General features: G+C 45.2%; 1 protein-coding gene across 9 annotated transcripts in view; it reads left to right on the top strand.

Annotated features, from left to right (window-relative positions):
* CFAP221 (cilia and flagella associated protein 221) overlaps nucleotides 1-27,406 on the top strand; it is a 107,617-nt gene that overhangs the window by 19,263 nt on the left and 60,948 nt on the right. For 8 of the 9 annotated variants that reach the window (XM_040474848.1, XM_040474850.1, XM_040474846.1 and 5 more), the window contains one exon: nucleotides 17,875-17,978. The exons of the other annotated variant lie outside the window; for it this stretch is intronic. In XM_040474848.1, coding sequence (XP_040330782.1) covers nucleotides 17,875-17,978 — 104 coding nt within the window. The remainder of the gene's footprint in view (nucleotides 1-17,874; nucleotides 17,979-27,406) is intronic. 9 annotated transcript variants of the gene reach the window in all.

Raw genomic sequence — 27,406 nt, 5'->3', positions numbered from 1 at the left:
TCTTTCTCTCTCTCTCTCTCTCTCTCTCAAAAATAAACATTAAAAAAAAAGTTAAAAAATGGGGCGCCTGGGTGGCGCAGTCGGTTAAGCGTCCGACTTCAGCCAGGTCACGATCTCGCGGTTCGTGAGTTCGAGCCCCGCGTCGGGCTCTGGGCTGATGGCTCAGAGCCTGGAGCCTGTTTCCGATTCTGTGTCTTCCTCTCTCTCTGCCCCTCCCCCGTTCATGCTCTGTCTCTCTCTGTCCCAAAAATAAATAGAAAACGTTGAAAAAAAAAATTAAAAAAAAAAAAAAAGTTAAAAAAAAGGAATTGAGAACAATGGTTTAATAAACTGGTGAAAACAATGTAGCTTATAGTGCAGACATTAGTCTGATTCTTAATACATAAATCTACCAACTTACTGAGAAGCTTTTCCCAAACTATTTTGTACATAATGCCCTTCATTTATAACCAGAATGAAAATTTCAGCTAAACAGTTTATTAAACTGTGTATAATGGTGTGAAATTTTTAAAAATCTGTCAAAGGATAAGCATGCTCCTTTTTTCCTTCACACATACTGGCAACAGGCAGTATCCTCCCAAGGCTTTATGCCCTTTACTTAACAACTGTTAACTGTCCAAACTGTCTTCTGCTTCGTTCAATCTAAAAACATCTGGTTATAGGGCAGGAGGGAAGGATTTGAAATGGCTTTCACCTTAAATGTTCTCTGTTCATCCTAGGCTACCTTGAGGGTTGAAGGCACCCTTTGGGTGGGTTCTTTATTTGGGATTCATTCATTCATTAGATGTTTACTGAATGCCAGTGGGTGCAATGCACCATGTTAGGTACTGAGTACACAGAGATGCTTAAGAGCTGAGATCATGACTAAGCAGACAATCCTAATGTCTAATGTGGGTGTATTCAGAGCAAAGACACCTAACCCAGTGCAGTGGGAAGTGAGGGCATTTGGGACAGGGGGTGGGAAGTGCTCAGACAGGATTTTCTAGAGGAGAATATCTCTGAACTGAGGTGTTGTGGATTTCTTTTGTTTTTTTTTTTGTTTTTGTTTTGTTTTGTTTAGAGTTTGTTTATTTTGAGACAGAGAGACGGAGCATGAGCAGGGGAGGGGCAGAGAGAGAGGGAGACACAGAATCCGAAGCAGGCTCCAGGCTCTGCACTGTCAGCATAGACCCCGATGCGGGACTTGAACTCATGAACTGTGAGATCATGACCTGAGCTGAAGTCAGACATTTAGCCCACCGAGCCATCTAGGCACCCCTGTGAACTGAGTTTGTGAAGGATAACCAGAAATCAGCCAGCAGAAGAAGGGAGCAGAACGGAGAAAAGAGGGGTGCTCCGGGCAGGGCAGTAGCTTGGGCAAAGTGAAATGCCATAGCACGCTTAGGCTGGTCTAGAATGTTCATGTGATGGATGTGGGTTGCAAGTTCAGAGGCAGGGCAAGTGGGGAGGGGGCTGAGCGAGAATGGCCTCATAGGCTTTGGTGGGAAATGTAGATTTTACTACCGAAATATTTAAGCAGAGAAATGGCATGATCGGATCTACCTTTCAGAAAGCTCACTCTGGTGACTGAGCCAGTGCGGAGAAGTGGAGGGGGTGTGGCTAGGACCACTGGGACAGTTCAGACGCAGCAGTGGTTGCAAATATATAAATGAGGCAGGAGGGTCTCAGGCCTCATGCGGAAACAAGGACGCATTGCCCATGATATACTAAGGCATGACCTGTAAAGGAGTGAAGGATAGGGATGGGAGTGCCCAGCCTTCCAGAATGGCCAAGCAACAGCAGTCCCAGAGCCGGGTGACGGGTGCACCAGCTGGAGAAAGAGAGTACCAACAGTGCCTGCTGGAGATCTGCGGCAAGCAGACCGGCCCTTGGTTTCTACATCCACTCGTCAGCACTCCATCTGGCTATCTCTGGCTCTGGAGCTGCACTTCTCTGGACTGGCGGTGTGGATTCCACGGGCAGTGGAGGTGATAGAGGCCGTTGCCTGTGCCAGGCAGACTGAGGTCTGGGGACTCCTGGTGGACTGTGCCGTGACTGGATAGTGTAGGGCTGATGTGCACGGGGTCGGCTGTCTCCAGGCTGCCTTCCCTCCCCAGGACAGAGCAGGGCCTAAGAAGGAGACTTCTGTCAGTGGCACAGCAAGAGGTAGGTGGTGGGAGTGATCTTGCCCACTTGCAAGCAATAGCGGGAATTCATTGTGGAAAAATATTTATTTATTTATTTTTTATTATTGTTTTAATGTTTATTTATTTTAGAGAGAGAGCATGAGTCGGGGAGAGATAGAGAGAGAGGGAGACACAGAATCTGAAGCAGGCTCCAGGCTCTGAGCCATCAGCACAGAGCCCGACACGGGGCTCGAACTCACAAACCGTGAGATCATGACCTGAGCCGAAGTTTGATGCTTAACTGACTGAGCCACCCAGGTGTCCCCATGGAAAAATATTTGAAGAGGACATAACCTTCTAGAAGTCAGACTCCTTTTGAATAGCACCATACACCAACAATTCTAAATATTACCAGTGATGAAATATTCCTCCCTACAAGGGCGGACTTGTTCCCAGTTGCTGCTCAGACCCATGAGAAGCGATCACCTCATTCGTGACCACCAGTCTCCCTGAGGCCTCATTTTTGTTCCTATCACAGTGTTTCCTCACCTGTGCGGCCCATTGGGACATCTCTGGCAGTGGGCTTCTGGCTCTTTCTCTGCCTCAGTGTGAGCCCCCCCCCCCCCCCCCCCCCCCCCGCCACCTCTATGCACACGGAACACCCCCAACACTGCTCCTTCGGTTTCTGCAGGGGCTGCTTGAGAGATCATGGTGGGGACTAGATGGGGATGCATGTCCATGCTGAACTCTACACTTGTCCCAGCTGCTTCTGTGCCCGCTTCACCCGGCTCTCCTTCCCGCCCCGCCCTGCCCCGGGGCAACTCCAGTCAGCACCTCCTTCTGCCCTGCGTCCACCTGTCTTGGTGTCTTTTAGAGATGGGGGCGCCTGGCTGCTTGCAGTCTTGCTTCTGGCTCTCTCTGCTCCCACCTTAGCTCCGCATCCTCGGCCTCTCCGTTTGTGCCTCCTCATGGAAAACCTAAATCCCCGCATGGTTTTCTAAGGAGGTTTTAGATTGTTGGAAGAGAACGAAGTCCACCAAAGCTTGTCTGTTGAAGACTGTTTTTAGTCCCCAACTTGTCATTGCTTCATTCATTCATTCATCCATCCATCCATCCATTCGTGCGTCCATTCATCCACTCTGAATTGGACCTGCTGACCCCCAATTTGTAGCTTCTGATTTAATTAAACTGCTGACCTGTTTGGTTTCATTCAGATGGTGGTGGCCCGCACAGTTTTGTTTTGTTTTTTTTTAAACCTTGAATTCACTGTCAACATTTAAAAATCAAAAGATTTCACATAAAAATTTAGATTTTTACTTTTTTTTTTTTTTTTTAAAGAAAAAAAAGGTGCCGGGGTGGCTCAGTCGTTTAAGCATCCAAGTTCAGATCAGGTCATGATCTCACGGTTCATGGGTTTGAGCCCCTCACAGGGTCACTGTTGTCAACGTGGAGCCCGCTTCAGACCTCTGTCCCCCCCTCCCCACCTCTCTGCCCCTCCCCTTCTCATGCTGTCTGTCTCTCTCAAAAGTAAATAAACATTTAAAATGCATTAAAAAAAAAAAAGAAAAGATCCAGCAATACTGGGCCCATGGTCCTGCATGATCACAGTTAGTTCAATGGAGATAAAACAGAAGCTGCCTCTTTATTTTTTTTTTTTTAAAGTTTATGTATTTATTTTGAGAGAGAGAGAAAGGCAGAGAGGGAGAAAGACAGAATCCCAGGCGGGCTCCTTACTATCAGCACAGATCCCGACTTGCGGCTCGATCTCACAAACCATGAGATCATGACCTGAACCAAAACCAGGAGTCGGACGCTTAACCGACTGAGCCACCCGGGTGCACCTGAAGCCGCCTATTTAGAGGGCAGTGCCTTTGCCAGCTCACCGCAGTCCCCACCACTCCTTATCACCTCACATACAGCCCTCCTCACTCCTTTTTGTTACTTGACTGGCCTCTGAGGACTTGCGGCAACAACACTGAAAAGGAGACAAGGCAGCCAAGGGTCGCGTTCCACAGCACGGACCCACTGATGGCTCTGGAGCCCTTCTGTCTGCATGTCTACTCCAGGCTCCCTCTGCTGCATGCTGGCTGTGCGACCCAGAAAAATAGCAGCCTCTCTCCGCCTCTTAGAATCCTCATCTGTAAAATACAGTGCGTAGGAGTCTCTGCCTCTTAAAGTTGTTCTGGAGGATTAAGCAGGTTAAAGTAGGACTTATTAATAGTTAACAACATTTGTAAGTTTTTAATACTTACGAGTACTAAGAACGGTGCTTAGCATGTAGCTCCCGATTCATATTAGCTATCACCATCATCATCATCATCATCATCATCACCCAAGAGATTTCCACCTAAATAACACACACGTGAGACCCAGACGGGTTGGCTCACACTTGAGCAAAGGTAGACAGCATATAGAGAAATCGGGATGAGAAGCTTGGAGCAGGAAGGCGGTGGCCAAGTTGAAGGTGGCCTTCCGACACTGAGCGCTGGGCTAGCAGCTGAGGGGCGTGTGTGAAGCTCTGGAACAGCCAGGCAGGTACTGGGCCCCAGCTGGGGAGAGTGGCCCAGTGGCAAGTGCACAGAGGGGCAGGGCAGGGAGGAGGGTGTGGCTGTAAGTCCAGGATCAGGAGCTCTTTTGTCTTGGCATTTATACTTAAAAAAAACAAAAAACAAACAAACAAAAAAGTTTTGTTGAGATATAATTCACATGTCATAAAACTTACTAATTTAAAATGTGCAGTTCAGGTCGTCTGATGGCTCAATTGGTTAAGCGTCTGGCTCTTGGTTTCAGCTCAGGTCATGATCTCCCAGTTCATGAGTTCAAGCCCCGTGTCAGGCTCCATACTGACAGTGAGGAGCCTGCTTGAGATTCTCAGTCTCCCTCTCTCTCTGTGCCTCTCCTGCTCACTCTCTATCTCTCTGTCTCTCAAAATAAATAAATAAACATTCAAAAAAAATAAATAATAAATAAAATAACATGTACGGTTCAATGGATTTTAGTATATGCAGCCATAACCACAATCAATTTTAGAACATTTTCATTACCCCAAAAGGAAACCCATTATCCACTCTTCATTTTTCCCCTCAGACTTCCTAGTCTCAAGCAGACTCCGACTTTCTGTCTCTATAAATTTGCCTATTCTGGGGCGCCTGGGTGGCGCAGTCGGTTAAGCGTCCGACTTCAGCCAGGTCACGATCTCGCGGTCCGTGAGTTCGAGCCCCGCGTCAGGCTCTGGGCTGATGGCTCAGGGCCTGGAGCCTGTTTCCGATTCTGTGTCTCCCTCTCTCTCTGCCCCTCCCCCGTTCATGCTCTGTCTCTCTCCGTCCCTAAAAAAAATAAACGTTGAAAAAAAAAATTAAAAAAAAAATTTGCCTATTCTGGACATTCGTATGATGGCAGCATACATTACGTGGTCTTTTGTGACTGACTTCTTTCACTTAGCATCATGTGTCCCAGGTTCATCTAACTTACAACATGTATCAACACTTCATTCCTTTTTATTGCCAAGTAATATTCCATTGTGTGCCTGTACCACATTTTATCTATCCCTTCATCGGTTGATGGATATTGATTGTTTCCACTTTTGGGCCACCTTGGATAATGCAACATTTGTGTGCCTGTTTTTATGTTGCTACATGTGCTCAGTTGTGTTGGGTGTATACCTAGGAGTGCAATTGCTAGGGAATATGGGAACTCTATGTGTAGTGTTTCAAGGAACTGTGGAACTAATTTCCAAAGTGGCTGCACCATTTTTAATTTCTACTGGCAATGTATGAGAGTTCCAATGGGCACTTACACTTTGTAAATGTCAGAGTAAAGCAGCCATTTCTACAGCTAAAGAAAAATTACAATGACAAAGGTGATGGGAAAATATAAATCCAACAGAAGGTAGATTCAAAGGGTATATTTTCCCTTTGCATATAGAATCAATTTAGACAAAATGGCTAGAAGTCACAGGGCCTGCATTTAATACCACCAAGTTTGCTCTCTTACTTTGAGGTTGCTTCTAGAGAGAAGCCAGTCTGGCCTGGATAGCGCCTCTCTGAGGACTGGATAGTCTTCACACATTTTCCACAAGGTCATGAAGTAGACTCACATATATTCATTAACCCTATTTCCACTGGCTGGATTTGACGGTTGTAAATTTTCCTTGCTGAGATAAAATCCCACGTGGACATTTGCCAGCTACCCATAAACAACCATGGTGGCTCGAGATCTGGTAAAATGTATTTTTGACAGCTTCTGTAAATAACCAAAAGTTGCATTCTGGTTTCTGTCCAATATCTCTAAATCAAACACTGGGGTGCAGAGGACTTTCAACTCTCTTTCCCTTTTGTAGTTTGAAATTCTGCTTTATAACTAGTCTCACCACCCTGGCTGATTAAATTCTGTGATCACGTGATAGCTTAAAATTTTTTTTTTTTAACGTCTTATTTATTTTTGAGACAGAGAGAGACAGAGCATGAACGGGGGAGGGGCAGAGAGAGAGGGAGACACAGAATCGGAAGCAGGCTCCAGGCTCTGAGGCATCAGCCCAGAGCCTGACGCGGGGCTTGAACTCATGGACTGTGAGATCTTGACCTGAGCTGAAGTCGGCCGCTTAACCGACTGAGCCACCCGGGCGCCCCGATCACGTGATATCTTAGAGCGTGCTGTCGCTAAAATACGATTTTCCCCTTCCTATATGGGCAAGTAAAGAAGAACTTGCTGCTTTTAGGTACTGAAATTCGGTATCTTTCCATTCTTGTGGTTCTAAACAATTCATATTAATTCATCATACTCTGTGGTTTCTCTAGCGGTGCCTACCTGCTACCAAATAACTGGTTGAAATCTGGAACAAACCCCAGTCAGTTGACCGGTTGTTCTCTCCATGGGGCATCAACTGATCTTCCTTGCCCCAAGCTGACTCTGTTGACTGTTTGGTTAGTGTGCTTTAGACAAGCTTATGTGAAAGTCACCTGGGTCCTCCCCTGGATTCCCTGTCACTTCCCATTATTCACTCTGGGCCGTGCCATAGACACAGCAGCCATGTTGCTCTAAAGCAAGTGGAACTCTTGAGTTTATCTCAGGGATACAGATGCTGTGTAGACCACAGGGTCACATTAACAACACAAGTAGAACCTGTCCCTGGGTGCACCATTCCAAAGCCAGGATATTTTAGCCTCTGGAACTTTTATACAAGTTTAAGAATTTACCAAAGGATGCTTTTCCTTAGGAACTGAACCTCATGACTCATTTTAGAAAGTGTGGGAATGGCCAAAGTCAGAGTAGGATGTCCGAATGAAACTCAGTTCTCTCACTGCCCTACAGTTGAAAGCATGTGGGTCATGGGAGAAGGTGCATCCTTAAACTAGCACTGGAGGGAAAGATCGACAGTGCAGGTGCCCAGCATAGACAGCAACCAGGTCCTTTTTTGAACTGTGCCAGGAAAGAGTCTCCGTGTGAAAGGCCCACCGACCAGCTATACCTGAGTTAGAAAGAAGGTGCCAGAATGACTACAAAATTGATCTTCAGAAGGGTTTTTGGGAGCCCTCGCTCCCCAAAGAGAATAATTCCCATTTCTTAGCTCATCCAGGGAAACACATTCCTTACTCATTCTAGGGACTCATTTCTCATATCCCAAAGTCAGAGTTGACTTGAAGGAGCAGCAGCATTTTGTGGAAACTTTCTGACAAAGGCAACTTGAGCTCATCAACACACTTGTGCTTTAATTTATTTCAGCCCCTACTTGGGATTATTGAGCCGTTGTGAACTTACATTTCAAAATTGCTTCAAAGCTGATATTCAGACTTAAAAAATTGCTGTCACTTAACAGCCTAAATGTTTACTGTATGAAAAATTCTACCACATTTTATAGTTAAAATTGCTTTGATTTAATATCCCTTTGTTGAGCTAATGTCTTGACCCAGTCTCTGTGAATTTTAGCAGGAAAGAAAATCATCCCACCCCTAAACCATAGAGATCTATATTAATAATTAAAGGATATAAATGCTTTCCCCTTTCATTTTTTTTTAATTTTTTTTAACGATTATTTATTTTTGAGACAGAGAGAGACAGAGCATGAACAGGGGAGGGTCAGAGAGAGGGAGACACAGAATCTGAAACAGGCTCCAGGCTCTGTGCTCACCAGGCTCCAGGCTCTGAGCTGTGAGCACAGAGCCCGACGCGGGGCTTGAACTCACGGACCACGAGATCATGACCTGCGCTGAAGTCGGCCGCTTAACCGACTGAGCCACCCAGGCGCCCCTGCTTTCCCCTTTCATTCAGCAGACATGGGTACCGTCAACAAAGGGAACTTTCTTTTCTTTTTTTCTTAATATCTTTTAAAAAAATTTTTTTTAACATTTATTTATTTTTGTGACAGAGAGAGAGAGAGAGAGAGCATGAACAGGGGAGGGTCAGAGGAAGAGGGAGACACAGAATCTGAAACAGGCTCCAGGCTCTGAGCAGTCAGCACAGAGCCCGACGCGGGGCTCGAACCCACAGACCGCGAGATCATGACCTGAGCTGAAGTCGGACGCTTAACTGACTGAGTCACCCAGGCGCCCCAACAAAGGGAACTTTCAACGGAAGGCCTAAATTTTTTTTTTTTTTCAAGTTTGTCTCACAAAATGTTGAAATCTAGACTTTTGACTCTTGGAGAAAGTGATGGCAAGTCTAGAAAACTGAAAATGGGGAAAGCACTATTGACCTTATTGAAGCCTGGCTTTCATACTCTGCTTTCCTCCCTTAGTTTCTGTACAGATTTATTTGGAAAACTGCTCACTTGGTTTGCGTGGGGCTCAGGAAAGGAGCGGCACAAATGTATGGCCGGCATCTAGAGCAAATGAACGCGTGCATCGGGGGCAGTAATTGAAGGTGGCATGTTTCGGTTTAGGGTCCTCTAGTCTTTCAAATGATTCCTTAAACTCAACAGTATATAAATGTTGTGATTTACGTGAAACTACCAAGCTAGTATCACGGACCAAGCAGTAAGAACTTGAAACTGTTTTACTTTTTAGGGGCACCGGGGTGACTCAGTCAGTTAAGTGTCCAATTCTTGATGTCAGCTCAGGTCTTGATTTCAGGGTCGGGAGTTCAAGCCTAGCACTGGGTATGAAGCCTACTTAACAAAAAATAAATAAGTAAAATGTAGAACATTTTAATCTTTTTAATGTTTATTTTTTATTTTTGAGAGAGAGAGGGGGACAGAGGATCTGAAGAAGCAGGCTTTGTGCTGACGGCAGCGAGCCCGATGAGGGGCTTAAACTCATGAACCGTGAGATCATGACCTGAGCTGAAGGCAGACGCTCAACTGACTGAGCCACCCCAGGCACCCCTACGTTTTATTTATTTTAATGTTTACTTATTTATTTTGAGAGTGAGGGCACATGCATGCACCCGCGCACAGGAGTTGAGAGGGAGGAGAGGAAGAGAGGGAGAATCCTAAGCAACCTCCATGCTCAGCTAGGAGCCCGGCCTGGGTCCAATCCCATGACCGCGAGCTCAGGACCTGAGCATATATCAAGAGTTGGACGCCCAGCCAACTGAGCCACCCAGGCACCCCAGATGTTCTACATTTTAAATGCTGCAAAAAATATTCATGGGTCAGTTCCTAATTCTGATATTTAAGAATACAACACAGGGAGTTTCCATAAGTCTACCCAAAGCACGTTCCTGTGGATAGTTTTCGGTCCTGGAGAGATACCGCTAAATTGAAAAATGAACGTGTGCATCGGGGGTGGTAATTAAAGGTGGCATGTTTCCATGGTTCTGGACACTCCTCCTCCTCTCTTGGTTTATACAACTGTTACATCTCACACCAAACACTATCCAAGCAGCCACATCTGGTCACCACTGTTGTTGCACTCCATGTTCTACTTCAAAGGTTTGTGATACCTACATACGCATGTGCATACACACACTTTTTTTTTTTTTAACATTTATTTATTTTTGAGATAGAGAGAGACAGAGCATGAACGGGGGAGGGTCAGAGAGAGGGAGACACAGAATCTGAAACAGGTTCCAGGCTCTGAGCTGTCAGCACAGAGCCTGACGCGGGGCTCGAACTCACAGACCGCGAGATCATGACCTGAGCTGAAGTCGGACGCTCAACTGACTGAGCCACCCAGGCGCCCTGCATACACACACTTTTAATGTGGTTTCTAGAATGTGATGATTTAATGCCTGTCAAAACACTTAGAACAGAGTAACTAGCCACCAGCCCACTGAATTGTGACTCTTTTTTTTCTTAAATAGTTGCTTTCTCTTGAATATGCCCCACATTTCTTATGAAAAATCCTAATACCATTTCAAGACCAGAATTATTTGAATTTAAGTTGCTTGGCTTTAAAAATTCATTTCTTGGGGCGCCTGGGTGGCGCAGTCGGTTAAGCGTCTGACTTCAGCCAGGTCACGATCTCGTAGTCCGTGAGTTCGAGCCCCGCGTCAGGCTCTGGGGCTGATGGCTCAGAGCCTGGAGCCTGTTTCCGATTCTGTGTCTCCCTCTCTCTCTGCCCCTCCCCCGTTCATGCTCTGTCTCTCTCTGTCCCAGAAATAAATAAAACGTTGAAAAAAAAATTCATTTCTTGCTCCTCTTCCAAGTGAGCTTTTTGTTCTAGTAATTGCTGGTGGGTAAGCCATAAGACTAGAAGCTGGCAGCTGGGCGCCCTGCTGGCTGTGTCAGGCCAGACATTATAGGGCACTTAGCTCTGAGGAAGCATGTTTGGAACACAGTTGGCATGAAGTTCCTTCTGCCCTCCATTCTAAAAGAAGAAGAGGCCTAGCAGTAGTTTTTAGTGTATCCTCTTATCTTTTCCGAATAAACGCTATATTTTTCTCAACAAAAGGAAAAAGCAGTCTGCAGGAGGCTTTTCATCTCCCTTCATGTCTCGATTTAGTTGCTTCCTTTCCCTTGAATGTGACTCTCTTGTTCGATGCCAGATGTCCCTGTTCTCTGGTCTCTGGCCACAGGCCCTGCTCCGACTCAAAGGAGCACCCCCTGAATTTCCTTCCTTACCCCATATTATCCCTCTGGTGAGTTGTAAGGTGCAATTTTCTCTAACATTTGTTATTTATCTGAATACTCTCATTTTAAAATGAAGTTAATGTTTAATTTTTAAAAGGTATTGTATATTATTGTATGAGACCACTGACAGGAGGTGCTTAGAGCAGGCATATTCAGAGACAGAAAGTAGAAGGAGTGGAGGCTTCCAGGGGCTGGGGGTGTGGAGGAAGGGGCAGGTAGTGTTTAATGGGAACAGAGTATCAGTTTTGCAGGCTGAAGAGAGTTCTGGAGAAGGATGATGGTGACAGTCACACAACAGTGTGAATGTGCCTAATGTCACCGAACTGTATACTTAAAAATAGTTAAAATGGTACATTTTATGTTATGTATGCCTTACCGTTTTTTAAGTGTTTTTTAAAAAAAAAAATATGAATAGGGCACATATTATCTCTGCGGATGGCAGATAACATGTCATGGTCACCTCGAACTTTTTCCGAATTCAGTTCCATTCCAGCCCCTAGAGAAATGCCTTAACTTCTTTTACCAAGAAGGCAGAAGTGACCTCATTTAATTCTGATTTTTCCCTAGGGTTGCACCTTTTTCTAAACTACAGAGGCATGAATGAGAGCAGGGAACGGGGGATTTTACCAACAGGGAGGACTAAGTAATTAGGTTGAGAAAAGAGTTGAACCAAAGGCAAGAAAGGAGCTCAAAGGCCAGGCCAGCAAGACAAAGACATCGAATCTCCCTGACTCTTTGACTCTTTCTTGTTCTTTGCCTCCAATTTTGGTCTAAGCTTAGGCTAAAAAGGAGGGTGGTGTTTAATTCTCTAGGTGTAAAAAATAATTAAATGCCTGCTACTTGAGGGGCGCCTGGGTGGCTTGGTCGGTTAAGCGTCCGACTTCAGCTCAGGTCACGATCTCGCGGTCCGTGAGTTCGAGCCCTGCGTCGGGCTCTGTGCTCACAGCTCAGAGCCTGGAGCCTGCTTCCGATTCTGTGTCTCCCTCTCTCTCTGCCCCTCCCCTGTTCATGCTCTGTCTCTCTCTGTCTCAAAAATAAATAAACGTTAAAAAAAAATTTTTTTTTAAATAAAAATAAAAAAAAAAGCCTGCTACTTGAACATGTAAATTTGTGTTTTTCTTTATTTGACTATATCATTAAGGACCACGGGTCCACTCTGCTTCTGGTTTGAGGCTCCAGTCCCGGTGAGATTAATTGTGTCTTTGAAAATAAGATAAGCAGCAAATGAAAGTTCATACGAACATAAATTATCCTAGATGAAAGGACATACTTTGAAATTTGAAACGTAATTTACCCTCAACTCTATGTCTTTTCAAATTGTTGCCTGTTTGTGGGGGGTGGGGTCTGGTTTATCAGGCAACTAATCATTATGTCTGCTTTCTTTCTGTTTTGGGGGTCACACTCTGAATACAAAAATTTACATCTAAAGCTTAAAGAAAAATAACTAGCCAGCCCCCAAATTTCTTCCTTTGTCTCTGTGTGCATAGCAGTGCTTGAGAGGAGGCCGGTAACATTTGAGGAATGGTCTTGGGATTTTCTAGGCTTCTCTTGCTGATGGGATAATGAAAGGAAATGCCTTCTAAAAGTTTTTTTTTAATTTTTATTTATTTTTGAGAAAGAGACAGAGTGTGAGTGGGGGAGGGGCAGAGAGAGAGAGAGAGAGAGAGAGAGAATCCCAAGCAGGCTCCACACTATCAGTGTGAACCTGATACAGGGCTTGAACTCACAAACCATGAGATCATGACCCGAGCTCAAATCAAGAGTCAGGTGCTTAACAGACTGAGCCACCCAGGTGCCGCAAAATAGGGAACAATTCTTTTGAAGTACTTAGTATGTTTTTGTATATCTTTTTAACGTACTTAATAGATATTTATACAGAGCCTTAGCATAACCAATAAAATGTTTAAATAATAAAGTAACAGGTATAAAAGTTGTGGTTAACTTCAAAAGTACTAACTTCTATCTGCTTTGAGATTTTTAACTGGCCGCTTCCTATAAGTTACAGAAGAACTCAGGGTCCTGTTTGTGCCTGTGAAACCATAGGCATAAGATATGTATATGTATTCATGTTTCTTCAGTGTAGATCAGTTTTTTGTTTTTGTTTATTTCACGTTTCTATTTAAATTCCAGTTAGTTAACATACAGTGTAATATTCGTTTCAGGAGTAGAATTTAGTGATCCATCACTTACAAACAAAACCCAGTGCTCATCACAAGTGCCCTCCTTAATACCCATCACCCATACCCATCCATTTAGCCCATCCCCTGCCCGCCTCCCCTCCAGCAACCCTCAATTTGTTTTCTATAGTCAACAGTCTGTTTTATGGTTTTAATGGTATTTAGCATAGGAATTTAGTGTAGAATTTCTAAGTCCCCTTAGAATCTAATGGGACTCTGTTTTTTTCAAACAGGAAACATTTCTGAATAAACTAAACTTTATATTTGTCAAAATTCTTTGTGACCCATAGTCATCCAGACTGTCCTTGATTTATGATTTTGGTGGTCATCCGTGCGAATTCGACAGCCATAATATGAGCTGCAGTAAGGAACACGAATCTGTATTCTGTATTACTTGCACTACAATGTCTCCTTCAGAATCAGGGTGCTTGGAATTCTGTGCCCTTAAAGAATTGTTTGTTTTTCCAGACTGGTTAATGCATCGGGAACTTGGCTTCACGTAATCATCACTAAACAAATACCCTTACACCTTTTCTATGGGAATTATCGGAGGTCTAAAATTAGTTTTAAATTGTGCATATATAAAAGCTCCGGCAGGTTTTGTTTTGTTTTTTGTTTTTTTTTTAGTTCAGAAAACGCAAACATGCAGCTCTTAGCAGAAGATTCTTGAGAAGCCGGCTTTACCTCACTGGGTGGCTCTGAGCCAATGGCTGGGGTTAACACCCCAAGCACCATCCAACTCATGTGGCTGTGGGAGTCCCCAGCCTGGTCTTCAGAGACCACATCTGAGCAGTTTAGACTTCACATTGACCATCACCCATGGCTACTCATTCTTTTTTTTTTTTTTTTTTTAGTGTTTGTTTATTTATTTTGAGAGAGAACATGAGCAGAGGAGAGGCAGAGAGAGGGAGAGAGAGAATTCCAAGCAGGCTCCGCATTATCAGCACAGAGCCCCATGCGGGGCTCGTTCTCACGAACAGTGAAATCATGACCTGAGCCGAAATCAAGAGTCGGATGCTCAACCGACCGAGCCACCCAGGCGCCCCAAGACTGCTCACTTCTTGAGGGGCATATGTAACTTGTACGGTTAGTTTTATCTCCCCAGTGCTGTGGAGCAGCTGATGTTCAGTGGGACCCCAGTGTCCTGAAAATGTAATGACCTTTATGTGCCCTGTGTTTCAGAATTAGGAAGCACCTCAGAGAGTTAAGATGGACTGGCTGCTTCTAGAGAGTCTGACCAAGGACAGGGTTTATGAATTTGGTAAAAAAAAAAAAACAAAAACCTATGAAGGGTTCATCTCACTGCTGGCTGAAGAGATTACTATGTATAATGATCCTTGACTTGAATTTATATCACTAGATATAATTGACAGAATTAATTTCTAGAATTTACAGATTGACAAGAGAGCAGAACTTCATAGGAAAATAGGCAAAGGATATGTACCGATAGTCCATAGACGAGGAAACCCAAACGTCTCCCTCTGAATAGAAGGTCAACCTCGAAGAAATGAACGTGAAAATAAAATGAGATAGCACTTTACCCCCATTGGGCCAGAAGGAGTTAAAATGTCTGAAAATCCTGTGTCGGTAAGCAAGAGGGGCTCTCATAGGCTGCTCATGGAGGTAGACATCAGTAAAAGGGCTTTGGAGAGCATTTGGGCTATGTCTAGTAAAGTTGCTAATTTTACTTTGCTCATAACCAGCAATTCTTGTCGATTATACCTGGAGTAGTTCTGGTATAGATGCGTGAGTCACACACAAGGATTGTCACCGCCACGTTGCAATAGTGAAAAAAGTGCAAACAACCTAAATGCCCCCAGCGAGAGAGTAGGTGGACAGGGGTGACATAGTCATGTACTAGAATTTTCATCCCCAGTGAAATGAACGAACAGTACTTTGTGTATCATGATTCAAAATTGTGTATCAGGGATAAATCTGCAGAGTGTTGAGCGACATTAGCAAGTTTTGGAATGGCATTGTTGAAAACAAGTAATACCATATTATATATTTCGTGAGCGCAGACACATGTGGCAGTGTTATAAAAATGCATGAGGATGGTAGACAGCGGAGATGAGGTAGGGATCACTCCTGGAGAGAAAAGAAGTAGAGGGGGGTGGAGAGGTGTACAGGGAGCTTCAAGTGTTCTGCAGTGTTTTATTTCTTTGAAAATGAAACACTGATTTATCCAAAGTGGAAGATTTGAGAGCTTGATGGTGGATAAAGGGACCTCTCCTTTTTTTAAATGTTTATTTATTTTTGAGAGAGAGAGAGACAGAGAGACGGAGAGAGAACAGGGGAGGGGCAGACAGAGAGGGAGACAGAGAATCCGAAGCAGCTCCAGGCTGTGAGCTGTCAGCATAGAACCCAACGCGGGGCTCGAACCCACACACTGCAAGATCATGACCTTGGTTCATTGACTGAGTCACTCAGGCACCCTGAGTGACCTCGATTATATTATCCTCTGTATTTTTCTTTACATTTGAGATACTCCAGAAACTTTAAAAAGGGAATGAACTTAAACCCAAGTAAAAATGCTCATGGCATAATTTTTAAGTTTATTTTTATTTATCTTGAGAGATAGCAAGCAGGGGAGGGGCAGAAAGAGAGGGAGACAGAATCCCAAGCTGGCTCTGCTCTGTCAGTGTAGAGCCTGACATGGGGCTCGAATCCCCGAAACGTGAGATCATGACCTGAACCAAAATCAAGTGTTGGCTGAGCTACCCAGGTGCCCCTCGTGGCATAATTTTTTTTTAATGTTTATTTATTTTTGAGAGAGAGAGAGACAGAGAGACAGAGTGTGAGTGAGGGAGGGGCAGAGGGAGAGAGAGACACAGAATCCGAAGCAGGCTCCAGGCTCTGAGCGGTCAGCACAGAGCCCGATGCGGGGCTCGAACTCACGGACCGCGAGATTATGACCTGAGCCAAAGTCGGACGCTTAACCGACTGAGCCACCCAGCCGCCCCGTGGCATAATTTTTAAGACCACATTTGAGCTATACTATATCCTCAGAATTACTACTAAAAAAGAGTTACTCTACTTTGCTCCAACAAATGTTTGTTGAATGTTTGGCCTGTGCAGGACTCTGGAATTTTGTTGAGGTTATGCTAGAGAAGTAAGTAGACCCAGTTCTGCCCTCATAGGACTTAGAGGCTCCCAGGTAGACAGGCGCTGGGCAGGTAAAGAAGAGGATCCTGATGGGAAAGGTCCCCACACAGAGTAGGTCGGGATGGGCACCACCCAGAAGGCAGCACGCTAGCTGGTCTGGCCGCTCTGCTTACAGTCATATTCCCCCAGGACTGGGAGATGTGAGGGAGAAGTGTAGTGGGCAGGAAGGCTCTCGTCGAAAGCTTAAGGAGTAAGGACCGACCACTGGGCAGGAGGGCAAGATGGGCTGTGAGGGCATGGGAGTTACGAGGTAGAGAAGGGAGGAGGCAGAAAGGTCAGGGAGAGAGGGCAGGGCTGAGTCTCTTAGTGGAGGAGCTCAATGTTCAGCTGCTGAAAGGGGCCCAGATAACCCTCCCCAGCTCTGTGTCTGTAGGATGCCAGGGGACAAGTAGAGAACTCGGCTTCTCCATGCCTCGCTCATCCCACAAACTCTGGCCCACCTCATAGAAGGAGAGGACATGAGGAGAAGCTCAGGCCTCTCTGAGAGATGTCACAGCTGTAATGACTCCTGTAGTGCCCTAAGGGACCACCGCAGGCCCAGTCAGAAGTTGGGCTGGTCTTGGCTGAGGGAGCATTTCCGAATTCACAGACCCTCTCCGGGTCCTCTACTGCTTGTTTGCCCTTCTTACCAAACAGTCTCTGGCATATTTCCATCACACACAGCCGGAAGTGTGGTTTCTTCAACATGGTCTAGTTCTAAGCTCTGTAAAGGCCAGGAGCTTCCCAGGCTTCTTTGTGTAAAGCCTGCCCATTCAGTGTTCCCTAGGTTCCCTGGGGCCCGTTGTGTGGCAGAGAAACCCTTTCCCTGTGACTGAGTGTCCACAGGATAAACCCACTGGTACTCAAGAGGCAGTGAGGACCGAGGTATTTGGGGTGTGGAAACTGGGCACAGTTGACCTGCCTTGAATCCCGGTTCTGCCATTAACTAGCCGTGTCACCTCAGACAGGACACTTATGTTCTCTCGTGCCTTGGTTGCCTTGTCTGTGAGTGGGGATGATCGATCACAGTACTGCCTCATGGGATTAGAAGAGTTAATATCTGGGAAATGTATACAGTAGCTGGCACCCAGGAATTACTACAGCCGCATTGACTATGGTCTTTTAAATTTTTTTAATGTTTATTTTTGAGAGAGAGAGAGAGAGAGCATGAGTGGGGGTAGGGGCAGAGAGAGAGAGGGAGACACAGAATCCGAAGCAGGCTCCAGGCTCTGAGGTGTCAGCACGGAGCCCCACAAGGGGGTTGAACTCATGAACCACGAGATCATGACCTGAGCGGAAGTCAGATGCTTAACCGACTGAGCCACCCAGGCGCCCCTGCTGTGGTTCTTTATTATGTAACTTGAGTCTATTCCTTGATATCAAAAGAACTAGTTATAAAGAAAAAAATTTTTTTCCTTTTTGTTTTGTTTTTTTTTTGCAGCAAAAAATATGTTATCCCTTTACAGTGCAGCTGCCCTATAGATTTCGAGTTTCATATCACTCTGATTCAGTCTCATGAAGCCTTTACCGTTGACCCGTTATCAGGTAAGGAGAATCAAGGTTTCAAGTTTCCAATTTCCTCAGAGTTCTCAGATCAGAGAGGATTTGGAGAGTAGGCCTCAAGTTATGAAAGAGAATAAACTTCATTTGAATATGGTTTTTTCACATGTGTAACAATAGCAAATTTGACGTACCTGACATATCGTAAATTGGGATTGGATACCAGAGAATGAGGACACTTTGGGATCATTTGGGTCATGCAGATCATTTATAATAGCATCCAGGTAAATCTCTTTCATGATCAACACTTGAAGTTGGAAACTAATCCATTCCTACTCTAATTTTGGCTCTTGGTATATCCTTGGATTTGCATTCATCTTTTCATTCAATTTCAAATAACATGGGAACATTATTTCTTACCAAGCGTTTGGAATGTTGTTGAAAGCTCTTGTGAATTTGCTGCACGTGGTGTGGCCAGTCCGTCTTTGCCTGCCCTAAAGGACATAGATCCTGACACTGCTCAGGACTCTTGGAAATGCCGTCTCCATCTGAAGTGATTTCTGCTTCCCGGTTTTCGTCTCTTGATGTTTGGGTTTGGGCTTTAAATATCTGTCCACAGCAGTCTGCTGTGAACACTAAAATAGTTTTGTTTTTGAATGTCTGGGTAGGAATCCATTAATTTCCTGATTGCAAGTGCATAGATGAGTGTTCAAAGCAGAAATTTTGAATTACTTCTACATTATGAAATGTATATAGATTATTTCCTAGGGAACCAGGAGCCATTCTGAGATTTTGGAAATTCAGTGTAGCTTTACCATTTATACTGCATAAAACAGGACCTGATTCTCTTTCCAGAGAGAAGGTTTATTATTTTTAGGCTTTAAAAAGAAGAGAGAATAAGTGGTTACCAAAATTGTACTAAATAATATTACATTTCTGCTTTTAATTATAGTTGATGTTCTCACTCTAAGCTTTTTGGTAGAGTAATAATAGTAACGCTTAGTAACTATTATATACCAGGCACTATTCTAAGTGATAGATATAGATACATTTTATGTATGTGTATGTACCTATACATTAAAAAAAATTTTTTTTAATGTTTATTGTTGAGAGAGAGACACAGTGTGAGTGGGGGAGGGGCAGAGAGAGAGGGAGACAACAGAATCTGAAGCAGGCTCCAGGCTCCGAGCTGTCAGCACAGAGCCCAATGCGAGGCTCTAACTCACGAACCGTGAGATCATGACCTGAGCTGAAGTCAGACGCTTACCGACTGAGCCACCCAGGCGCCCCTATGTACCTGTATATTTAATCTGCACTACAACCAGGTAAGATTGGTACAATTATTATTTCCATTTGATAGACATAGAAATGAGGTGCCAAGTGTTTAAATAACTTATCCAGGGACACTCAGTAGTAAGTGGCCGAGGCGGGACTTGAAAGCAGTCATTCTGGTTCCAAAGCCTGTGCACCTGCCTCATGAAATACAAACTGAATTTTTGCCTTAACTCCAAAAGGTTATAAAAATTTGACCCGCGAGGTAAGTTGGTAAAGTGAGCTAGCTCCTGCGATCTTAGTCCAGGCTCTGCTTAGAGATTATGGCAAGAAAGAGGAGGGGTTCCTCTTCTGGCCTGGGCCATCAGACCATACTGGACCTCTGGGACTGTCCCTGAAAGCCACGTGCTAAAACAGATCCAGATAAATCCCAGTGAGAGGGCATCAGGTCACGGCAGGAACAGGGATGGGGGAGCCTCAAGAAGAGAAAGGTACTGGAGGCAGGCTAGCTGTGTCAGTAACAGGAATCACCGTGGTGTGGAAAGGAACGGCCTTGGCCCGGGTGGCTCCCGGTACATCACCAGAGACGCTTAAATATGAAATCGGTTTCTTATCAAGCAGCCAGTTCACCTTCACCAAAGGCTCAGACAGCAGATGGGGCTTAGAGTAGGGCAGTGCCCCAAGATGTTGAACACTTAGGACAGCTATGAAGCCAAGCGAGCCATCCCTGGTGATTTGCATTTAGTAGCTCTGGGAAGGGTCTGGTTTTCTGTACTGGTAACAGGCACCTCCAGGTGATTCTGATATAGCCATTCCTCAGTGGTTCTTGGTAATCACTGGACAAGGTTCACCAGTAAGATCCTGTCCCACCTGATGGTCTATAAAGCTGTTAAGGGAAGAGAGGGAACCACCGAGATTTCCGAGCAGTTGTGATAGGAGCGGTTTTTTAGGAAGGCCAGTGTAGCTGCAGTGTGCAGGTGTGACTGAGGTGGGAGCAGGCAGGAAACCAGGAAGTCATTGTATCGGGAATGAAATCGAGTAGGCCTTGAGAGCCTGAACTAAGCCAGTTATCGGTGCCAAGGAAAAGAAAGGGAGAATCTGGAAGAAAGCTAGAGGTTCTTGTGGCCAAGTCATACTTCTGCCAAGAATTATTGTCCCAAGACACAGAATCGACGAGAAGGGTTTTGAAACACGGCCTATTCGTAAAACCAGTGGAATACATACATAAGCAATTAAGTGCTGAGCATCGATGAACGACAACTGTACTTAAAAATCATGCAGGTGTGTCCTTGAGCATTCAGATTATAAATTGCACAGCCACATAATTCAGACAAATGGGGCCATGAGCTCTTTGATCCACCTTATAAGCTTTCGTTGCTCTGGTGCTTTGTTTGTTGCTTATCTTTTAAGTTCTTCCCTTAAGTGAAATTAAGTTGGATATACCAGTTTGAAGTCGAGAGAGAGGTGGGAGCTAGGGACATATGTTTTGATGTCACCTAGGTACTGATGGAACATACGGCTGGGGGTCTGGAGATGACATCACCCGGGGAGCAGGGGTGGCCAGAGGAGAGAAGCGGATGGAGAACTGAGACCTGAGCACACAGGCACTCAGAGGACACCGGGGGGAAGTGGGTGCAGGACAGAGACTAGGAGGAAAATCTGGAGAGTGTGAGGCAAGCAAAGCTGTGAGTGAGTGAGTGAGTGAGTGAGTGAGCGAGCCAGGGCTCCTGAGCTTTGGGGATCCACCTATACGATTTCAAATGTTCTGCGTCATGTGGATGGTGTTGCTGATGTGACTGATATGCTTGTACACAAGCAGGTCTCCTGGGCTGGACCACTCAGCCTCCTCGGTAGCCATTTTATGAGGCCTGGTGCATTCCTTGGCCCACTGGTCTCTCTGGCATTTTCTTGCTTTGGTTTCCCACTGTGTTAATGTACTGATGCGTCTGTTATACATCTTCAAGGCTATGGAATTTGCTGATGACTTTTACTCACCTGGAATAAAAAAGCTCTGTCTGCGAGGACGGTGACTGCAGGTCAGGTGCATGTAGCCCAGGCAGGTGCTGGGCTTTTCTGACTTGCCAGGCATCTGACCTGACTCCTAGGTCTTATACAGTTGGACAGTCAGGGATCACATTTCGGCCAGTTAAGTCCTTACTGCCCCCATTTTATAAATAGGACCCAGATAGGCTAAGAACCATGGGCTGATTTTACACAGTTAGGGCATACAGTTATAGACACTGTTTTAGGCACATCTTTAGAGGCGGTGGAGACATCCATGGTCCATGGGGTTATAAAGCAAGTTCTCCTCTAGGAGCTAGAAGCATCATTTATCCATGCCTTCCAGGCATTTCGTGCTCAGGCTTGCCAAATGAAAAAAATTTGAATAAAGCTAATTCCATTTACAAGATACGAATCTGACATAGTGCCCCTGACTTTAACTCAACTGGCCATTTGCCCACTGGGCATCCTTAAGATGCATGTGTGTGCTATAGCTATCAGAAGCTGGATCTCTTGACTGTGCCAAGATCTTCCTGAGACTGGGGGAAAGGAGTGAAGGATTTTGTGACCTTCTTTACAGTGCTGACAAGAAATCATATACAATTAAAGCATCAAGAACGCTCACTCCGTTGATAATTTTGGAAGAGGCAGCAATACATTTTATTAGTGTTGGAGAGCAGCCAAATGCCACACACAAAAAATATTGTTGAATTTGTTCACTTTTGAACACTTGGAGATCCTGGGCATTCACTTGGTGTCCCATACCCTCAGACGAATGCATGCAATTCATATAAATAGTAAATTGTAGCATACAATGGCTAGTTAAGCAAGAGTTCCTGAGGACTATTGCCCAGAGTTCTTATAGAAAGTTTTAATACTTTTGTTCTCTTTTTTCCCCAGTGATGAGGCATAGAGCAGCCATTTGGAAATAATTTTATATTTTGCATTTTCTTATGAAATGCAAATTTATGACAATGTGATACTGATTTGGGAGTAATCCCAGAGCCTCTGCCCTCGCTTTGGACCCAGACTACTTTTTGATTATAAGCAACCCAGCCCGGAGCACATCTTGGCAAAGAATAATTTCCCTTACCCCTGGATGAGCACTAGGATGCCATAAAGAGTGCACCCTACGTATCAAAGCCCAAGGCACCTCCATGCACCTCTTACTCTGGGTGGGCCAGAGGGACTTGACCCCTAGTCCAATCATGTGATCTCCGTTGGATTCATTCATACTCCTGCAGCACCTGCCATGGTGCTGGCCATACCCCAGCATTTACCCATTTAAGTTTCAACAGGAAGTGAGGGTTAACTCATTTTTTTGCGTCTTTTTTCTCCAAAGGCTTCTTCCCCACTGGCTGAGGTATTTTATCATGTAACAAGCCTCACCGGCAGGTGAGAATCCATGAGCAAACCCCTTCCTTCCAGACAAGAGTATGAATAGGGAAGGTTGCCCCTGCTTCTCCCCACCTCACTATACACCTGTTGGTGGGTGAGACAGAAGACCCCCAATCCCAGCACAGACTGAGTAGGGGACAGATCAGGATTGTCAGGAGGATGGTAAGACCTTTGGATCTTCAGCACACAAAGGAGGCTCCCATAAAATGTTTCTTATTGGTAGTTAGGTCCATCGTGAACCCAGAAAATAATGCTTATTATATGGCTACATAGCGAAATGGAGACACACAGATATATCTTTGGCAAGTGATAGAAGTGAGTGAGATACACCAGCCAAATGCTTCTGATTACCGTTCAGGTCAGCAAACTGGAGAAAAGCCAGGGCCCATATGCCAGGTCAGAATAGAACACTTATGGGAAGTAAAGTCAAGAGGTCAAACGTTTCTATGACTTTCTAGAGCACCAGACTTAAGGGTGAGGAAGTGAGAACAACTGCGGACAGGTAATATATCAAATGCAAATGAGTTCCCAAAGCCCCTTATTTAAGGATATATGTAACTAATTTATAGCAGTAACTAATGGAAGCAGGAAAAGCTGGACAGGCAGGTAGCAATTCTTTATGCACAGCCCTGAGGCCGTTCTGCCACGTTGTAGCAATGCTACATTTTACCTGGCGGTTGGTATCTCCTTGATGGATGACAGTGGTTGTACATAGAGTAGCTGGCGTAACGTTAATAATCGCTTCCATTTGCTAATTGTTAAGCACGTGACAGGCGCTGTCCTAAGCACACTGGATGCTCTACTACATTCCATTCTACAACCCGGTGAGAACTCTTAGCATCACCTTTTTACAGCCAACCACACCCAGACTCGGGGAGGCCAGATGTCTCGCCCAAGGCAGCAAGGTCTGTCTGACTCCAGACCCCGAGCTCTCAACCCCTCCCTTAAGCTGGAAGAGTAACAATACAGGATCCTTGAAATAGGAGAGAAAGCCAAATAGAATTGTATCACAGGACTAAGAGTTTAGGAACGTTCTCTTTTGTGAGAGAAAAGTTAGGGAGATCAATAATAGCTCTCAACCAGGCCTTGTGTATTCTCCTTGCCTTCAGGGTCCTTAGGTATCTCTTGCTCAAGATGATCATTTGGTGGCATGTCAGTCTGAGCTGGTTTGAGCTCAGTTGACCAACACCATTCAGTGGACTTCGCCCAGAGACCAACTCCTGTGCTTTGACCAAACTCTGTACCCCTACTGCCCATGCAGAAGTGCCAGTCCCAGGGAGGTCCAGGGAGAGGCCAAGGATAGCATGACCCAACCCTTTATCCTGCTGGAAAAGCCTGTCTTCCGGGAGACTGGAAGGGAACGCCAGCTTTGCTTACAGAACAGGCCCTTCTGGGGGTCCCAAGGGGCTGGTATGGGAAAGGCGACTTGCCCAAAACCAGACAACAGCAACAACAGAGGGAAACAAGAAAAGTTCTGGGTGTAAATAAGTGTGGGAGATAGTGGGATGAGCAAACGTAAGTATTTCTTTAAGAAATGGCTTTATAAAAATGAAACATGTTTGTTATGAAAATATGTTTCATTACTTGATATTGATTAAAAAAAAAACACAACAACAGGTGAAGCCAAAGGAATTAATGAACTTCCTTGATATAAGTGATACTCCTAAGGGTACCTTATACCCTGACTGGGTGGTTCAGTCAGTTAAGCATCTGACTCTTGGATTTTGACTCAGGTCATAATCTCATGGCTCGTGGGATCGAGCCCTGCATCAGACTCTGCACTGACAGTGTGGAGCCTGCTTGGGATTCTCTGCTCCTTCTCTCTTTCCCTCCCCCACTCATGTGCTCTCTCTCCCTCTCTCTTTCAAATTAAATAAATAAAAACTTTAAAAACGAGGGGCGCCTGGGTGGCGCAGTCGGTTAAGCGTCTGACTTCAGCCAGGTCACAATCTCGTGGTCCGTGAGTTCCAGCCCCGCGTCGGGCTCTGGGCTGATGGCTCAGAGCCTGGAGCCTGTTTCCGATTCTGTGTCTCCCTCTCTCTCTGCCCCTTCCCCGTTCATGCTCTGTCTCTCTCTGTCCCAAAAATAAATAAACGTTGAAAAAAAAATTAAAAAAACAAACGTGATATTCCTAAAATTTACTGCTAAAAATTAAGAAACGAGATTATGAAAGGTCACCTGGGTGGCTCAGTCGGTTAAGCATGCGACTTTGGCTCAGGTCATGATCTCACAGTTTGTGGGTTGGAGCCCCGCGTCGGGCTCTGTGCTGACAGCTCAGAGCCTGGAGCCATCTTGGGATTCTGTGTCTCCCTCTCTCTGCCCCTCCGTGTCTCACACTCTGTCTCTCTCTCAAAATAATAAAGGAACATTAAAATAATTAAAAAAAAAGAGAGATTAAGAGGTCAGAGCCACTGCTTCCTTCAGCTGCATGCTTCAAGTTCAGCTAGAGTCTTGGTGGTGCAGAAAGGGGAAGTAGCATCCATAACTGTCTCCCCCCCCCACCCCCCCTGCTCCTTATGGCTTCCTGTTCTGTGATATTATCTTTCCTTATCTGGGTTTACAGCCTTTGCATTCTGCCTTGTGACCATAAATGCCACAGTTGCTTAGTTTCTATTTAAATGGAACCAGGGTGTCCCCTCCATTCTTGTTCCATGTTTTCTCCACTCTAAGTTCTTCATGTCCGTCCTTTCTCCTGGCTTGTCTGGACTGTGTAATCCAGCGGCTTGTTAACCAAAGTTTCCTGGAGTCAACATACCGAGAGTGCCTGCGTGTTTGACAACGTCCCTGCAGCCTGTCATCTTGAAGGACAACTTGACTGGGTCTAAAAGTCTTGGTGTACAGCTTTGGTCACCTCAGAACTTTGTAGACGTTGCTCGATTGCCTTTTGCTTCGAACTTGCTAGGAATTCAGAGGCTGGTCGGAATCTTTACCCACCCAAGGTGAATTCTGGATGCCCTTAGAATTCTTTTTCTTTTTGTTTTTGTTTCAACCTTGAGGTTAAGTAATTTGCCAAGATATGTGTTGGTGTTGCTCCGTATCATTTGTTTTCCTTGAACATCGCATGTCCTTTTGGTCTGGAGAGAAAGAACTTTCATTATTTTAGGACATTTTTCTTTTTTTTTTTTTTCTTTTCTTTTTTTTTAAATTTTTATTCATTTTTGAGAGAGAGAGCGCGAGCAGGGGAGAGACAGAGAGAGAGGGAGAACACAATCCGAAGCAGGCTCCAGGCTTCAAGCTGTCAGCACAGAACCCAACATGGGGCTCAAACCCATGAACTGTGAGATCATGACCTGAGCCAAAGTCGGATTCTTAAGTGACTGAGCCGCCCAGACGCCTCTGTTTTAGGAAATTTTTCAACTATTAAAACTGGATACGTTAATCTTCTATTTGCTTTGTTCTTTCCCTCAGGCATATAAATTATGTGTATGGGTTGGCTCCCCTTTGCCCCTGCTTTCTGTTATCTTCTTGAAAATAATCTAATTCTGTACGGATTCCTCCTTCCTCCCTGCCACGGCTCTCCCTGTGTTTCTCCCTTCCTTGCATGTGTGTTCTTCACCGGCTTTTGCTTATGTTCCCTTCCTCCTCCAAAGTGGATTAATTTTTGAATTTTCAGTTTTTGTGCATAACACAAAATGTTGGTTCCACTCAGCATTTTACTCAGCGTTGAGTAGGGCCTGCTGCCAGCAGAAGGATAACGTGGGGAAAGAAATGATGGCGGTGATAATAATAACAATTGCAGCTGATGCTTATACGGTGCTTACCACGTGCCAGACATCAGTGCTGCTCATTTTTAACAAATACTTATTTTGAGAGAGAGAGAATGCACGCAAGTGCACGCACGAGTGGAGGAAGGGACAGTGAGAGGGAGAGAGAGAGAATCCTAAGCAGGCTCTGTGCTGTCAGCATGGAGCTGGATGTGGGGCTTGATCTCATGACCTTGAGGTAGATCATGACCTGAGCTGAAACCAAGAGTCAGAGGCTTAACCAACTGAGCCACCCCAGCACCTCAACACCGCTCACTTAATACTCCCAACGACACTTATGACTGGATGCTATTATTATGTCCGCTTTGCAGATGAGGAATCCGAGGCATGGAGTGTTTAGGTAAGTTGCCCAAGGGTAGAGCTGGGATTGGAACCAGGGTCTGGCCCACAGTCTGTGGGCTCAGGCATCCTGGGAGGACATCTCCCATCACTGCCTCAGGCTCACGAGGGCAGGGTGCGTCCTCTGTGCTGTGTGCTGTCATTCTGTGGTCACTTGCTCTGCTCTGTCCCTGTCATGTCACCTCCAGCCTCCCGGTCCCAGGTCTAAGGCCATTGAAATGTCAGGGCAATGTAGTTACTTCTTCAGCTGCCTCCCCCACTATTCTAGGATGCTGAGGTCACGTCTCTTCTGTCCTGATCCCTGCTTCTCCAGGGCCCAGCCACATACCACGTTTTATCTCTTTAATCAAAGACTAGTGAGTGTTTTGTTTTTTTTTTTTTCGGGGCCATTCCCCTTATCCTCGGGGAAATTTGTTGCCCTCCCAACCCCCCCGCACACTCCCATACCTTACTTTACACTAGTAAAACCTTGGTTTGCTAGCATAATTCATTCCAGGAACATGCATGTCTTCCAAAGCACTCGTGTGTCAAAGCGAGTTTCTAGAACCGTGGGCTCAGTTGTGGTCACGTGACATTCGGCATCACACACTACTCGCGTTGCAAGACGTGGCTCGTTTGTCAAGTTGAAATTTATTAGAAATGTTTGCTCCTCTTGTGGAACGCTCACAGAACAAGTTTTGGGGGTGTTACTGTATTTGG

The sequence above is a fragment of the Herpailurus yagouaroundi genome, unplaced genomic scaffold, assembly GCF_014898765.1.
Source record: "Herpailurus yagouaroundi ecotype Mexico unplaced genomic scaffold, PumYag 140, whole genome shotgun sequence".
Lineage (NCBI taxonomy): Eukaryota > Metazoa > Chordata > Mammalia > Carnivora > Felidae > Herpailurus > Herpailurus yagouaroundi.
Note: the sequence above shows the minus strand (reverse complement) of the source record. Positions and strands in the feature narration are given on the sequence as shown.